Source organism: Hydractinia symbiolongicarpus, chromosome 4 (assembly GCF_029227915.1).
Source record: "Hydractinia symbiolongicarpus strain clone_291-10 chromosome 4, HSymV2.1, whole genome shotgun sequence".
In the NCBI taxonomy this organism is placed as follows: domain Eukaryota; kingdom Metazoa; phylum Cnidaria; class Hydrozoa; order Anthoathecata; family Hydractiniidae; genus Hydractinia; species Hydractinia symbiolongicarpus.
The window spans coordinates 25,804,446-25,820,854 of NC_079878.1; the positions used below are offsets into that span (position 1 = coordinate 25,804,446).

General features: G+C 31.6%; 2 protein-coding genes across 2 annotated transcripts; both read left to right on the forward strand.

The window, feature by feature from the left end:
* Positions 1–1,905: 1,905 nt before the first annotated feature.
* LOC130642055 (glycoprotein hormone beta-5-like) lies at positions 1,906–3,759 on the forward strand. Its single transcript, XM_057449125.1, has 2 exons — positions 1,906–2,125; positions 3,025–3,759. The coding sequence occupies exon 2, from the start codon at positions 3,039–3,041 to the stop codon at positions 3,393–3,395; it is 357 nt and encodes a 118-aa protein (XP_057305108.1). The 5' UTR covers positions 1,906–2,125; positions 3,025–3,038; the 3' UTR covers positions 3,396–3,759.
* Positions 3,760–11,158: 7,399 nt separating this feature from the next.
* On the forward strand, positions 11,159–14,966 carry LOC130642059 (DNA-directed RNA polymerase III subunit RPC10-like). The gene is made up of 3 exons (XM_057449129.1): positions 11,159–12,204; positions 12,884–12,971; positions 13,397–14,966. The coding sequence occupies exons 1-3, from the start codon at positions 12,088–12,090 to the stop codon at positions 13,516–13,518; spliced, it is 327 nt and encodes a 108-aa protein (XP_057305112.1). The 5' UTR covers positions 11,159–12,087; the 3' UTR covers positions 13,519–14,966.
* Positions 14,967–16,409: the final 1,443 nt, after the last annotated feature.

Below are 16,409 nucleotides of genomic sequence, written 5' to 3' on the forward strand. Positions count from 1 at the left end.
CTAAAATCAAGATAAAATATAATTTACCAATTCTTGATTGTTTTTGCAGGTTTTATTTTGTGAATTTGGTCAAATTCGGTCAAAAATTTGGTCAAAATAAATATCCGCAAATATTAGTATCATATAGGTTAGAATATCCTATATGATACTAATATTAGCGGATATTTATTTTGATATATAGGTTAGAATATCCTAATATGAACGGAACTGTTGTTCATAAAACCTGTAATTAGTTACCAAGTTTAATCAGAGCTATATAACGAAAGGATGAATGACAGTCAAGTAAAACATTGATTCCGAAGGTTTTTGTAAGAGACATTAAGCTATTACATACTTTAAAACTTTTAAATTCATTCGAAAAAAAAAACATTCTAACATTAGAATTCTTTGATAAGTTTTTTTCCGATACAGTCAATCATTGTATATATTTTGTTTGGTTTTTTAACTTTTTATTTAGTTTAGTATTCATGTAATAAAACTTCGCGATGTACATTAATGAATGATTGAATAATTGATTGAATGAATGAATAAATGAACGATTGAATGAATGAATAATAAGTTGATACAATGTATATGTCATTTTGTTTTTACGTTTAACTATTTTTGTTTTGGCATTGTCACTGTTTCCCATTTGTTATTTCAGCTTCTCTTTTTGAACATGTACAACAAAAGCCATATTTCGTAATTCATAAATAAATCTCGCGATGATGCATGTCTAGCAGAAACAATAAATTCTGTTTTTACTCATTCAGTGACGAGAGAACAGAATAGATACCATTCTACACGCAACGATAAAGATATAACCCACATCGTTACCATACCTCCTACATCTTTTCTTATGGTTACACTGAAGGAAAGGAAACATTTCAGGTTTGTTGTGATTGCGTCACACTTTTATTGCAGTATTACATTTCTCACCTTTGATTCATTTTGTTGATAACACAAGTAGATTGAATAAATTCAACTTAGTTTCCATATCTCTAGTAAATTGTCTTGTGGGTAGCTGATAATTTCAATCTTGTGGAGTGTGTGAGAGAGTTTTTTTAATGGCATTACGTTTTGATTATACCGTCATGTTTTATTGCACTTATGAAGAAACATGTTTGAGTCACGTGTTAATTGGTGTAATCTTATTAAACGCAACTATGAAAATGTATATATTAAAAAGATATAAGATTTTAAACACTGATCTTAATTTTTTTTCAGCCGTCTGATATAAGGAAGGACGTGTCACATGTGAAAGAAACAGAGGGTATGTGTTTATCACCAACTTTTCTTCTATAATATAATGATAATAATTATAATATCCAAATTTCAGCTTTCCATTTTCCCTTTTTACTCGTTAATGTTTTTGTTTATTAAAAGAAAAAGACTTATCATTCTGTGAAAAACTGTTTCCTTGTCAGGTTATCCAAATTTTCAGGATTCAAATACATGTCTGAACACCGTAGTTTCGTTACTAATAAATTTTGAATAACCAGTGAATATATCTTTGCTTGCAACAGGATGTAAGGCTTCGCATTGGATTCATTAGGATCAAAAAATACAGAAAAACAAAACAAACGGTCAAACAAACAAGCAAACAAACAAATAAATAAAACACACATAAAAACAAGAAAAGATTAAGTAAACAAACAAACAAACAGCGTCAAACAAGAAGAAGGATCATGATGACAATTCGACATAAGAATAACCTCACAAATCAAAAAATAAAAATTAGCAAGTATCTTCTAATAAATCTATTATTTATTTTTCTTATGATGTAAAAATTCACGTGGGTAAGAGTGGAGGACTTCTTCATAAAAGCTTCAATTATTTACTACCTTTCTGATGAAATCATCTTTTAATCGATTTAATAATAAACTCATTAAAACAACCCTCTTGTAGTTTTGTGAAAAATTATAAACACAGGAAGATATTGAAGCAAGTTAGAAATTATCAAAGTTGTTAGTGGAAAGTTGCTTTAGTTGTCGTCGTCGTTGTTGTCGTCGTCGTTGTTGTCGTCGTCGTTGTTGTCGTCGTCGTTGTTGTTGTTGTTGTTGTTATTTTTGTCATTTTTATTGTTGCAGTCTATTTGCTTGCTTGGTTGTGTTGTTTGTATGTTATTTTTAATTGAGAAACGCAGGTAAAGTGATCTCTCTTTTATCAATACTTCATTTATCTCTATTGAAACTTGTTACTTGTTCACTATCTACTTGAGAAGGTCACATTTACCTTTTTTTCTTGCTAACTCAACTCTAACCCTTTTGACATGAAATTTCTGTTTTGATCATGCTTGGGCGTAAAAAACTCACTTAATTTCACAACAGGACTTGTAGAACAAATCTCCGAAATTATTGCTGTTTTTATGTCCCTTCTGTTTCACCTTTATTTTTTGTTTTTATTTGCCCACTTCAGGCTTGATGCTGGTGATAAGTTGTGCTCATCTTCCTTCTAAATTTGTTTCTTATAAAACACGCGTATTTAACTTTTAAAAAGTTTAAAGCAGCAGTTAATATCTTTTTTGGATACAATTTTCGTTTAATTCAATATCTGCATAAGCTTTATTTTTAAGCGCATTTTTGTTCTTTGTTTAATTTTCAAGAACTTTGCAAAACTTTGAGTCAAAACTGACTAAGTATAAGAACAGTTATGGTATGATCTCCATTATATTTAAACCAATTTCTTAGAGGAGATAAAAGTGAAACTGCAACTAATAAAATTAGAATAAATGAACGAAACAAATGAAAATTAGAACGAATGAACCCTTGTATTCTAACGAAACCTCGACATGTGAGAAAAGATAACCTGTGAGATATAATGATTAGAGAGAGAGAAATGATAAGTGAGATACCTTATCGTTAAAAACGAGCGGTAAAGAGTGACGAGATTCTTATCACAGTGACGAATATTCTATTCTATACCTAGTAAAAATATTCGCTTTCTTTTCTCGGAACAACCATTTAACCGAAATTGTTTTTTCTATAATCTTTTTTGGGGCGATAACTAAAGTATAAAATAATGTAATATTTGTTTTTCTTTTAGACAAGAAACAAAAAATGGATGTATGTCAAATCTTTTTACTTCTATCTCTAACTCCACTTGTTGCTACAGATATATGGGCAGACAATTCTATAGATGTATTTTGCAACAAAGAATTATACCGGCGCAAAGTGGAGCGTGAGGGGTGCGTCACTCAACACTTTGTTGTGTATGCTTGTCTAGGGAACTGTCGTTCGTATCAAAAACCTTTAATAGATAATCCTTACTTTCAATCTATGTGTCAGAGTTGTCGAGCTGTACAAACGGAGATGAAACAGTTTACCTTAGATACCTGTCGTAGTGGTATTGATAAATCTGTTAGCATCGAATCAGCGGTATCTTGTTCCTGTCAGAATTCAGACAACTGCAGTTAACGGATTAGAGCGAGGGAGCCTGACCCAAATAACTGTTTGTTTGTTTGTGTAATTTTTTTTTTATAATTTTTTTAACTGGTTGTAAACATTTTCCAAGCTACTTTTCTTCAGCTAGCCTATAGGTTTTTTTTAATTTTTGGACCGGGTACCAAAAATAATTTATGGAAAGAACAAGTAGATGCAATCGCCATGTTCTTCTTGTTTATCGCTTGTATTTATTCAGGTTTCATGTTGTGTTATTTATTTTTGGAAATATTTTTTATTGTTAACTTATTTTTTATACTTTTTTAAAGTTGCAACATTATTTTCTGGAAGTGATTTTTTTAATACATGCAATGTTTAATTGATTTTGATTCAAAGCTGATGTTCGTTGTTAGAAGATTCAGTTTTCGATAAAGCTAACACGTTGGAACATTCTGTTTTCGATAAAGCTAACACAATGCTCAAAAATATACTAAAATTTTTTTGTCAAATTCTACACGGAACTTAATATGCATGGTGATTATGAGTAATGCTGATTTTTTGTCAGCTTTACACTAAATTGGTCCTAAATTAATAAATAAATTTCTCCGGGTTCGACAACACGAAACATAACTTGTTTCCACGGTTTGTTATGTATTTTGTATTGGGATGAAACCTGAAGCCCATAAAATACTGATGTGTTGGCCGTAATGTTTACGGAGCCGTCCTGTCAGTACACCATAGATAAGTAGTTAAATGATATTAATATATAATCGAAAGTTTTAAATCAAAAGCTAGGAGAATGATTATGGCTTCTAAACTTTCTAAGGAGATATATAAAACCAGCCTATGCATTTCATTTATTGGTAGGATAGGCAGGTAAATATATTGCAGTGGGTACGGATTTTGAAATAGACAACTTTTAGATCCGGCTGCATCCTTTAAACCTAACCCCCAAAGTAACTTGTATCTTTTGAGATTGCATCGTTGTCCCGATGTCGGAATGACATAAGGTACCCGAGGGATGATATGCTCAAAGACTGGATCACTGGATATTCAACCTGGCTAATCGGTGTAGGTGATGATTTCAGACGGGTTAGTCATGTTTGCGCATGTGCATAATAACTTTCCATTATCAAATTAACGTCTCATGGCAGAAGTTAAACAAGATATCATTGATTCATATAGAACCTCACCAGGGCTTTTTTTACTTTTTGATATAAGGGACAGCAAGAAAGAAAAAAGACAAAGAACCCTGGGGTCAAGTTTAATTCATGTAAAGAAGTACAAATGCGAGAGATTTATAAAGGAGGAGAGTGCGAAGCTGTACTTTCAATAGATGTTGCTAATGCATTCAACAGTATCAACTATCACGCAATATTGTACAATGTTAACATCCTGTGTTCAAAACTTGGCTATTAACTTTCAACAGGGCATTTTGTTATTCAAGAAGGATATGAGCTAAAATCTAATCAAGGCGACCCTTTAGGAATGACAGCATACGCAATTGGCCTTACATCACTTGTTTACAGAACTTTAGAGGGAATCGTCAACTCAAACATGGTAAATTTTGCTAATAGATCACTGCAGCTGGAACGTGTGAAGAACTTAGCATTCCCCTACAACCTCAATGAAAAACAAAATCTTGTTAATTGTCAAACAGTAAAATGAGCAGCAAGTCAAAATCATTTAAGGTACTGATATTTAAACATCCTTTCTCGGGGAACACCATCTTGGACTAGTGTTTACAATAAAGAATTTAAATGTAAATATTTAAAAAACTGATTGAGAAGTGCATAGATGAGATTACTTCTCTCCTAAAATCGCCATGCCTGAACTAACAGCACTCTACAGGTACTTGCAAAATGGCTAATCAAGAAAAAAAAAAAGAATATATTTTCGCCGGTGTCAAAAAAATGCAAAGTCTTTACAGTCACCAGACATACCCTCATCATCTCAATCGTCTATACTAATAAAGTGAGTACCGCCGAAGGATTGTTTTCATTAGCACATAGACTGAAAACTTCTCACAAAAGCACTTTAATGCATTGTCTATACTAACTTTTCATAAGAAATAGACTAACAAGATTTCCTTGGTAGATGTTGCTAATGAATTCGTTCCCTTAAAACCCACTACACAAAAAAGTTGGTAAATCTTTTCAGGAAAAATTGTATATACTGTATGTACAAATCTTAAAAAAAATTATTTTGTGTCTATATTTTAGAGAGCATTTTTGTGAAGAAAGTTTACTAATTTGTTATTCGACGGGCTCAAAGATAAACTTTCCAACCAACAACTTGCTTGTAAAATCTACTTTATCAAGAGTTTAAAAATTTGATTTATCTCTGTAATAATAGCCATCGTCTGTCTGTGTGTCCGCCAAAGTGTTGATAACGCAATCTAGATACTTAAAATTCTAAAAATTTACTTAGCCTCTGTATTATTCAAATGTGGCCCATTACATTCAAAACCGTTGCCTGGCATACGCACGCTAGGCCATTGGATACCGAGACATATTTGGATACCACCTTAAGAACTATATCAGACGCTGTACGATGTTTAACACACTTTGAAAAAAGCATCAGACATCGCTTTCTTATTGCCATTACTGATGGAAACACTTCTTTCGCAACAGCAACACACTTTCATTCAGAGAAATAACATGCGAAAACCTCGTTTCCAGGGCATTTTTCCTTTTTAATATCAATTTCAACGGTTCAGGGGCCACAATGACATGGGGACGAGATTGGACATGTACAATACTTTGCATAGGAGGGTGCAGATCTTTCAAAGAAGAATTATAATTTAACACAAACATGGAATTCCTTAGCATTTTAAACATATGACAAGAACACTACAAACGGTTTTATATTAACCAAACATTTTAAAAGATGTATGTGGGACAGTGTGAAATGTTTAGTTTGGTTGTCTTCTGTTGCAACACTCTACAATACAATAGAGATAAAAGAAAATAAACCACAATCGCAGGGCCTATAGCGTTTTTTTATGTCAGGATGAAACGCTTACGAGTTTTATCCACATCTCTAAAAAACGCTACAGACCCTCTAGGGCCCTGGAAGGTTGAAAAAAATACCATTTCCTAAAACGCGGTGGGGAAGAAGATCACATTCCAAGGGGCAAGCTGTGGGCAACACTTTATGTAAGACAGCATTTACGCTAGTAAAATGGTCGAAAGAGCTTTGTTTTATTGGCCACAGTGAAGTATATGTTTTTTTATAAGCAAACGTTTATAAGTATATACAGGCTCATGTTTAGTAAAAAAATAAGCATTTATTAAGCTTATCCTTGAGCTTTTCCCCAGTTGCACCTCATTGCTATTTCCCTCATTTCTTTTCAAATTGCACATGCAACACAGCCCCCACCAACCAGACCAGATAAATAAATTCTATTGCTTAGTCCTTGCCTCCCACATCTTCATCATATATTACTTTTTCTTACCTTTATAAGCTAAAATGGTGTACCATGTCTGGGAAAAACATGTGTGGTGACCAAAATTAACCTGTTTTTTAAGTGTAGAAGAAAGACATCACCAGTTTCATCAATTAAATATATTTTGACGATGTTTTGGCCATATACTGCCATTATCAAGTCATGTGACAAACACTATTTCGTAAAAGATTATTTTAAATACAAAAACTTTTATAGGCACCGTAGATTAGTGGTTATAGCTCTCGTACTCTGTGCGGGAGACCAGGGTTCGATTCCTCTTGACGGCGATTCAACACGAGCAAGTGAATGTTACCATAGCCCCGGGTTAACCCAAGCCATGTGAGGGAAATTGGGAAGATGGCACACTGTGTGGGCCGTTGGATGTTGCAGGGAGTTGTCTAGTAGAGCGCGGGCTGTAATTGGGTCTGCGTAGCTCAAAATGAGCTTTAAATACTCTAGGACTCTCCATCTAAGCCATGGCCCCTCCTGGAAATAATAGACAGGGTATATCCCTCGATATTTGTGAGGCTAGCCATGTAAAATATGCACATCTATCTATCTATCTATCTATCTTTCGCAGGGAATACCATCTTGGAATAGTGTTTGCAATAAAGAATTTAAATGGAAATATTTAAAAAACTGATTGAGAAGTGCATAGATGAGATTACTTTCCCTCTGAAATCGCCATGCCTGAATTAGCAGCACTACAAGTACTCAGAAATTGGCTAGTAAAAAAACAAACAAAAAAAAATGAATATATTTTAGTTGGTATCAAAAAAAAAAACAGTCAGATCTACCAGCCATACCCTCATCATCTCAATCGTCTATACTAATAAAGTTAATTTTTGTTGATGCAGCTACAAGCGCTACTGCTGGAGGATCGTTTTCATATAACACATTGAAAATTTGTTAAGATTATTTTAAATACAAAAACTGGTGATGTTTTTCTTCTACATTTAATTATATGTACACACTACAGTACTGTGAAAAGGCTTGTTAACATCGTGTTCGTGTAACGAGCGTGGTCACACGAACCACGATAAAATCTTGGTCTTAATTTATAACAAACATTCTAACATTCTATCATGGCCACCTCGCTAATATTATTAACTCCACGAAGGATCATGTGTCTCACGATTATTTTTGCGAGCTCCACGATTTTTATAGCCAGTATAATTTAATTTTTTTTCTTTTCAAAAAAGTCGTTAATTTGTTTGTTTCAGGTTTTATTAAGTTAAAAAAGCATATTTGTAGTTTTTGCTTGGTGTGTACTTTTTTGTCATGGATGCGATTGTATTTTTATGAAATGTTTTTTAAGTTTTAAAAGTTTATAAACAAAAAGCGGCTATAGAAATGTGTTTTTAGATCGCATTTTAAAAGTTTATAAACGAAAAGTGGCGATAGAAATGTTTTTAAAGATCGCATTTTAAAAGTTTATAAACGAAAAGCGGAGTTAGAAATGTTTTTTAAGATTGCATTTTAAAAGTTTATAAACGAAAAGTGGCGATAGAAATGTTTTTATGTCGCATTTGGATTTACGAACGATTAAAATCTATTATATAGCTAGCTTTATGACAACGAATTAAAACAACAAGTGTTAATTTATTTTTTTCTCAACGGTTTTGATTTAATTGATAAACTAATACGGTCTTTGTTGTTTTACATTAGAAGTTATCAACCGTGGACGCCACGGTGTAATGTTTAATTTTTGTTCGTGTAGTCCACAAAACATGATCGTGAGGTCCACGATTGTTAAAAAAATACGCATTGTGGTCTATCTATCTATCGTTTTTTTTACATCAGCATAGCTACCTAGCTGGTAGTATTAAGTTCAAACTTGACCTTTTAAATTTGGTGATCACATAAACTAAATTGTAATCATGACACCAGTTTTGCACATATATGTATATATATACAAGGACTGAGAGAAATAATCAAGTCAATAGGGGTGCTACTATTTTCTGTAACACATATTGGTTCCATAATAATTTGTTTCAAAAAAATAGTGGAATAATTTCTTTAATTTCACTACCTCCAGGCATCAGGTAGCCTGTAAACCCCACATACGTTTAAAAAAACCACGTGGTCTATTCTGATCATTCTTATAGCAAACATAGCCATATATTTAATGTCATTGTCAGGACTAGACACTAGTTTCACAAATGGAAAATACATCAAGTTTTGTTGATGTACCTGAAGTTTTATATTAAATTTTATTTCAAATGACCATTAATGTTGAGACGGGCCATTGCCAGCCCTTCCCATTTCTTATGCTCTAAAATCAAAATTTTCATCAATAGCATATAATAATTAAGAGTGCCGAGTAACTATACACGAGTATACAAGTACGGGTACATTAAATGCTGAGTACAGTGCAAGACGAGTACGAGTAATCAGCGAGTATACTACTCCATACCTTTAAGTATAGCCTCTTGTGCATGCGAGTACAATAAGTGAATGATTTGTAAGTACGTGTGTGAGTATAAGATAAAAAATGGGAATTCGTTGTAGCGTAATTTTTATCGATAACTCCCATTTGTCTAATACTCTCCTAGTTAACTTATTTTATTGTTGTTGGGGGAGCTACTTTCGAATAAAGGTTTTGTATTGCTCAAAAATACAATAAACACAAAATCAGTTTTAGGATAAAAATTTTTTACCCGAATAAAATTATATACAGTACTGGAATCAGGACACCTAACATTGTGGATTGCGTATCATGCGTGTTGCACACGATTCACGATGTTGTCGCGATAGTAAAATTTGTTAGCATCTTGAAGGTCGTGATCCATTGTAAGGTCGACTTTCACAATGCATCGTGACTCTCGTGATTCATATCGCGACCGTCATGATATATCTTTAAACATAAAAATCATGTAATTAAAGTCATGAGAAAATAGCGCAATTAAATATGAATAATTCTTTTTTTTTGTTTTTTGTTAAATCAATAATATTATCGTTGTTGTAAGCTTTTTTCTTGTTTAGACTCTAACTTATTTATTTGTTCTATGGGCCCGCCCGACCCTAACTTTCATGATAAAAAGAATAATAAAAATATCAACAAACAAACATTTTCTTATTCCATCTCGTGAAAAAGAAGATTTTGAATGTCGTAACACCCTTCTCTGTTATGAAATAAATAAATAATTTTAATGTCGCGAAAGACTTTAGATATTGTCAACTAAACTATAGTCTGTGAAACTTTTTTGCACTTAAATATTAATTTTCTTATAAGACTGGGCAAAAAACATTAAAAAAAAACACTTAACTTTTTTATTAAAATGAATCTTGTGTTTTATTATTTTAAATGGGAAAATAATAACCTGCTGTATAAATTTCGAAACAGCCTAAGTATAATCTGATACATATCTTTTAAAACAATGCAGGTATATTCTGTATAACTTTCGAAACAGCACCAGAATAATTTTTGCTGTACAGCTTACAGCTTACAACATTAAAAAATATAAACTGTGTTTGTTATACAAAAATACATAGAAAACAACTGTTGTAACACCCTCCTCCGTTGTTATTTTTCTGACCATACATTCTTATTTTTCCATGAACTTTCATTAAATCGGACATTCGCTAATTTAACATTCGCTAATACAAGCAAAACATACATAGAAAAATATACATGTCGAAACACCCTCCTCTGTTGTTTTTTTTTTTTTTTTTTTTGTTCCAACCATTTATACATTCTTGTTAAAATTATTTTTATTTTGGGGATCAACAGACCGTAAACTACTATCTACTTCGCGCATAGAACAAGTAATCAAGTTGGAGTCACGTTATTTCCAAAATCCAATTTCGAATAAAAATACAAGATGCAAAAGAATTTTCAATTGTAAAGAAACAAAATCAAAAACACCAGATTAGCTATACACATCTATTGTTTAATATTTTTAATGTTATTCACGATCCATCGCGATAATCACGATTAATAGTGATGATCCCAATAGCATCATTATTTTTTTATACATTGCGCCTGATACGCTAAGGTTACTGTAAAGGAAAAAACTCACTTGATGAGTAGTCTCAGAAAAGCCCTTATAATTTATTAATACTTTTATATTTTTTCTTATTTATTTTTTCTGAATGCTTGATGAGGGACTTATTAATAGTGTTATTTTCATGGGATGTTGATTTTCCAAAAAAAAAACATAATGAAATAAACACACACCATTTCTTTGCACAGTACTTTTTAAAATTGCTTCTTTTTCTGAACACATGGTTGCAAACTTTTCCTTTTTTCACCATTACATTCAGCATAAGTTAAATTAAAAAAGGTTCCCGTTTTGTTCTTCTAATAACGTTGTTATGAAATAATTTGTAATTATATATAGTTATTCAAAAAAATGCATATTTTTCTTTCTGTTGTCATAATTCACTTATCAGTAATTTATGCAAAAAATCCGGGAACCTTTTGTGTATAAATTATTTAGCTTTTCTTTACCGAAAATTTTGATGAGCCAATAGGAAGCTTTCGAAAAAAGAAACCACAAACGTTAGGGCATGTATGTGAAAATTTACTAACAAGATATTTGTTTTTAAATATTTTCGTGGGTGTTATGAAAATGTGTGAACTGGGTATGCAGAAAGATGTTTGAAGTGTGAACTTTTTCTTTATGCTGAATATGCGTGCATGTGTTCAGATTTATTAATAGACAAAAGTCAAGGTTACAAGAGACAGCTTTATGCATACTACTAAACTTTGATTTTTTTTATGATTTTTTGTACGACAACATTTACATATATAAATCGATGGTTAAAGTATTCTACTAAAAAACATATTTATGCATATTTTTATACGGGAGTTCCATATCATGCAAAATGTTTAAAAAATATGCTCAACTCACCTTGCACATATTTCCTTTATTATCCGAGGGCGCGAAGGATATAAGACCTCTGAAAAGACTTTTTCCATAAAAAGGGATATTTCAAATATTTTCATGGAATATAAAACTTGTCATCTGAAAGAGAATTTTTTTTCTATATGTCATGAATTTTTTGCAAAAAACCTCAAAAAATTGTTTCCTTTACAGTAACCTTAAGATAAGTTTCCCAATTTATCACCTAAGTAAGTTTAAGGTATATATCTTTAAGGTGATATCCTAAACATGCTGCCTAGTATTACATTGTGTAAGAAAGTTGTTTCATAAAATTCAAGCCATATTTATTGTTTGGGTGTTATACTGATATTGTGGAATTACAATTGCTATGTAAATGTCACTGACATTGTATGTAACTATGTTCTATCCTTAGCGTGTGTGTAGAAAAACTATGTTGCTTTTTTGTCCTACTTGTGCCAATGTTCTAGTTGTGGAAGAAGGAACTGGGTGTTCATCTTACCGATTTGCTTGCAAGACATGCCCTTTTATTTATAATATTACAAAGAAGGTATGAAAAATTTTGTGTACAACAATTAACCTTTGTCATATATTGCTTTTTTTATTACTTCCACAAATAATGCTAATTTTTATTTTTCAAACCAAGCTACGCATTAGTAAGGGTGGCATAAAGTAATGATAGCCATTTTTTGCTCTTATATCAACACTTATGCTGTGACATTATCATTATATATATATATTATTTTACATAATAAATTGGTTGATTTCCCCTGAAAGTTCAATTATTGGGCTGATCGTTGGTTCTTCATTCTTTAAAATTTTGATCCAATGCAACTTCGGTGATGCGTTATTACATTAAAATTTAAGTAACTTCTTTACAGTACAAATGAAATTATTATCACCAATATGCTATGCTGCAAGTTTCTCAGAAGCTAAATGATAAATATTTATTGACTGTTAAGTCACTGTCAATACGCACTTAAACAGCTTCAATAGGTCATTGTGAGCAACGACATAACCATTTGGCTCTAAAGTAAAAAATGACCTTTTTTCATTCATGAACCATTTTTTTTTTCATTTTTCGCTGCACTACTCGTCATCTTACAAATTTGTAAATGCTCAGTATTACTTTTTGCTATAATAACAATATTTTTAAATAATATTTTGTTCTCTTTAAAATCTGACAATGAATATTCTAAAAAACTAAGTATGTATTTGTGTTTGTTTAGATATCGGATAAAAAGTATCCAAAATTAAAAGAAGTTGATGATGTATTAGGAGGTGATGCAGCATGGCAAAATGTAGATTCAACTGAAGGTATTATGATGTGCTAGACTTTACGAAATAGAATTATTGCACACATTGTGTGTAGTAATTACTTTGTGAGCATTTGAAACATGCAGCAATCAAATCACTACAACATTTTAATAAAGGTGTTTTACAGCTTATATTGTTTTAATTTTATAAACATAACTAAAGACCCTCTAATTCACATTGGCACTACAATTGGATTTTTCACAACAAGCATACCTGCATGTATAATTGATGAAATTTTAATCCAAGAATATATTAGAACCCTAATGGCATCATTTTTGCTGATAATCTCCTAAAAGTTTGATTTTTTATGGTAACTAATGTGGGCGTCAAGTAAAACCAAGCAAAAAATAATAAGTAATTTCGAAATAAATGTTGAAACTACATTTGGTCAACATCAATAACCAAGGTTTTATTTATCCGTTTAGAGAAATGTCCAAAGTGTGAACACAAGAAAGCATATTTTATGCAAATTCAAACGAGATCTGCTGATGAACCTATGACAACGTTTTATAAATGCTGTTCCTGTGGACATCGATGGAAAGAATAAATAACTCCAGCCTCAGCACGATAGAGAGGTTAATGGTTAATACCTGATAGATTCAAGATTATAGTTCACAGCAACTTAACAGTGTGTGCAGATTTGATTTAGAAGAAACATTCTTAAATGTGGATGACACTTTTTCTGGGTAGTTGTTTTCTGTTTAACCTATTTTGGTTGTGAAATATGCACTTTAAAAAAAGATTTATATAAGATATGAACAAATAGTTGGATATTATAAAAAATTAGTGTGTTCAAGGTACAGTATACATAATGTTTTATTGCATAACATAATATGAATTGTTTCTGTCCTATTTTTATTGTTTTGTTTGTTGCACAAATAAAAAGACGAGAAGTGGTTATTTTTCTTTTCATATATAGGTAATATTACACTTTATTCTTGTCATCTTTCATGACTTGTTAGACATTTGTACAGTGTATACTTTTTTTTTATAAAATTCACGTTATTTTACTTTCTTATTTGACAATAAAAAAGTAACCTGTGTTTTAACTAAAAAAATACCCTCTGGATCAACAAAAATATTTTGAAGGTAAAAGTTGATATATTTATAACTGTTGTTGTTTTTTTTATGTAAAATATAAATTTTGTGTTTTGCATCTATAAAATAATACGCCAGTTGTGACACGCAAAGTTGATATGCTTATTTTTCTTTGATGTCTTTTTTGTTAGCGGGTTTACTTTGTTTACGTCACGTGATAAAAACGACTCAATTTGATTTGCTGAAATAAATTTAACGGCTGAAAAAAAAAACACAAAAGAAAGGTCCTTTCGTCTTGAAAAAAGTGCAAAAAGTGATTCAGAGAAAGAAAACTCTAAGTAAAGAAGTATAAGTAGCAAAATAAAGTTAAAAGCCTCAAGAAGTTACTTTGGAATTGAAGAGTGGAGCTAGGAAGTAGTAAAGTAAAGTTAGAAGTACAAAATGAATGCTAGAGTTTCAAGTGAATTGGAATTGAGAAAAAGTAAGAACTTTTATATTTTTAGACGTTTTATTTTTTAGCACATTTAAAATTGTCAAAAAGAATCGCATTTTTAAAAAAAATCCATTGGAGCTTCAAATTTTTTAAGTTTTATATTTTACTGTATTTTTTATAAAGAAGCCTAGCATTTGTTTACAATGGTTTGTATAATTAATGTTGCATAAAGCTGTTAATGTTAGCTTCAAGGCTCCATTCCATAGCTAGCTCTAATATATAAGTTTTGTTGTTATTCCTCTTTTTTTAGGTATCTATAGCTACCTTAGCAGTCAAACTTCTCTTCTTTTTTGAACACGAATTATGATGTAACAAGCTAGCTACAAAATCTTTCTTGAACTTTTAGGATACTGTGGCACATTTTTATGCCCATAGAGAATAATTTTTTCACATTTCCTGTAAACTTTGCAAGGGGACCACAGTATGACAAGTGGAACGAATTTTATAGAATTTAAAGTCTGTGTGTTAACTTATTTTTTTATTGTTTTGTTTCCTCATCCTGTTAAACTTTTGTCAGCCTACATGTAAAATGCCAGGTCTTTTTACAGGGATTTTTGACATTTGATTGGAAATTTATATATTTATAAATTTATGAGAGGATGGTATGGTTGTTAGTTCATATTGTTTGTGTTGAAAAATGCTGTTTTTGAAATTTTGTGTAAACTTTTGTGGGAATAGACCACATGCAATATACACTGAAAGAACAAATCTTTGTAGAATCAGACTTCACTGTAAGCTGTTGAAAAGCTGAAGTCTTTATCGGTAAAAATAACAGCCATAGTTTACTAATTAAGAAAAAAATAAAACGAGCTTGAAAGTTAAAAAGTATTTATTTGTTAAGCTTTTCGTACACTAAGTACATATTCAGACTATATAAACAACTTTGTCTTTATATTTCGTATTATAAACTATTGTTTGGGAGAACTAACTGTATGTGATGTAATTTTTGCTGGAAGAAAATTCCATGGTTTCACGTTTTTGTTTTTCTTGAGAATTTTACACAATTTTGTAGGGATGTTTGCTGATGATAAAAAAATTATATAATTAATGTTCTAACTGGAACTGTTTTTGTTTTTTATATTTTGTAATTAAACCAGAGGACTGTATGTGTTGATATTGCGATTTGTGTTAATTCTGTTGTTATCTTTCAGTAACCAATACAATAGTATTAGAGACTGGTGAAGCCTTCAAGTTACCTCATCAAGGTAAGAATCATTTAACAATGGTAGCAGAGTTAAAAGGTACAGATCAACTGGCCTGGTATTTATGATCATTGTGCGAGTGACATTTGAGTTGAAAGAAAGCAATTGAGGGCACACACCCGGATGTGTTCCTTGAGGTAAGAGAGATAACTTTCCCTTTTGTTGGCTATTTGTTGACACGTGTGTGTGCAAACCAATTGGGTAAGTGGTTTGTGAACAATGGCAACAACAACATTGAAGGCTCCACCAGCGTTTAAAGAGGATGATGACTATAGCAGTTGGAAGAACGATTTGGAGATCTGGCAGATGTTTACAAAACTACCAAAGAAAAAGCAAGGTCCAGCTGTATACCTGTCACTGACTGGTCGGGCACGGGAGGCAGTACGCGACCTGACACCTGCAGAAGTGGGATCAGATGATGGTTTGGACAAGATTATATCTAAGCTAGATTCAATATATTTGAAAGATGAAAGCACAAGAGCATTTATTGCTTTTAAAGAGTTTTATGACTATAAGAGGAATAGTGGAGACAAATTTCCTGATTTTATTGTGCAGTTTGAGAAGCTTTACAATAAGATATCCAAATATGATATGGCATTGCCTGAAGCTGTCAGGGCATATTTTCTTCTCACAGCTGCGAATATGTCTGAAGAAAATGAAAAACTGGCTCGTACAACTTGTGCAGAACTCAAGTATAAGAATATG

Excerpts from the sequence above, each read along its gene's own strand:
- LOC130642055 (XM_057449125.1), top strand. The coding sequence starts at position 3,039 with ATGGATGTATGTCAAATCTTTTTACTTCTATCTCTAACTCCACTTGTT.
- LOC130642059 (XM_057449129.1), top strand. The coding sequence starts at position 12,088 with ATGTTGCTTTTTTGTCCTACTTGTGCCAATGTTCTAGTTGTGGAAGAA. Across the intron at positions 12,205-12,883 it reads TTTATAATATTACAAAGAAG|ATATCGGATAAAAAGTATCC; the intron begins GTATGAAAAATT and ends GTGTTTGTTTAG. Across the intron at positions 12,972-13,396 it reads AAATGTAGATTCAACTGAAG|AGAAATGTCCAAAGTGTGAA; the intron begins GTATTATGATGT and ends TTATCCGTTTAG.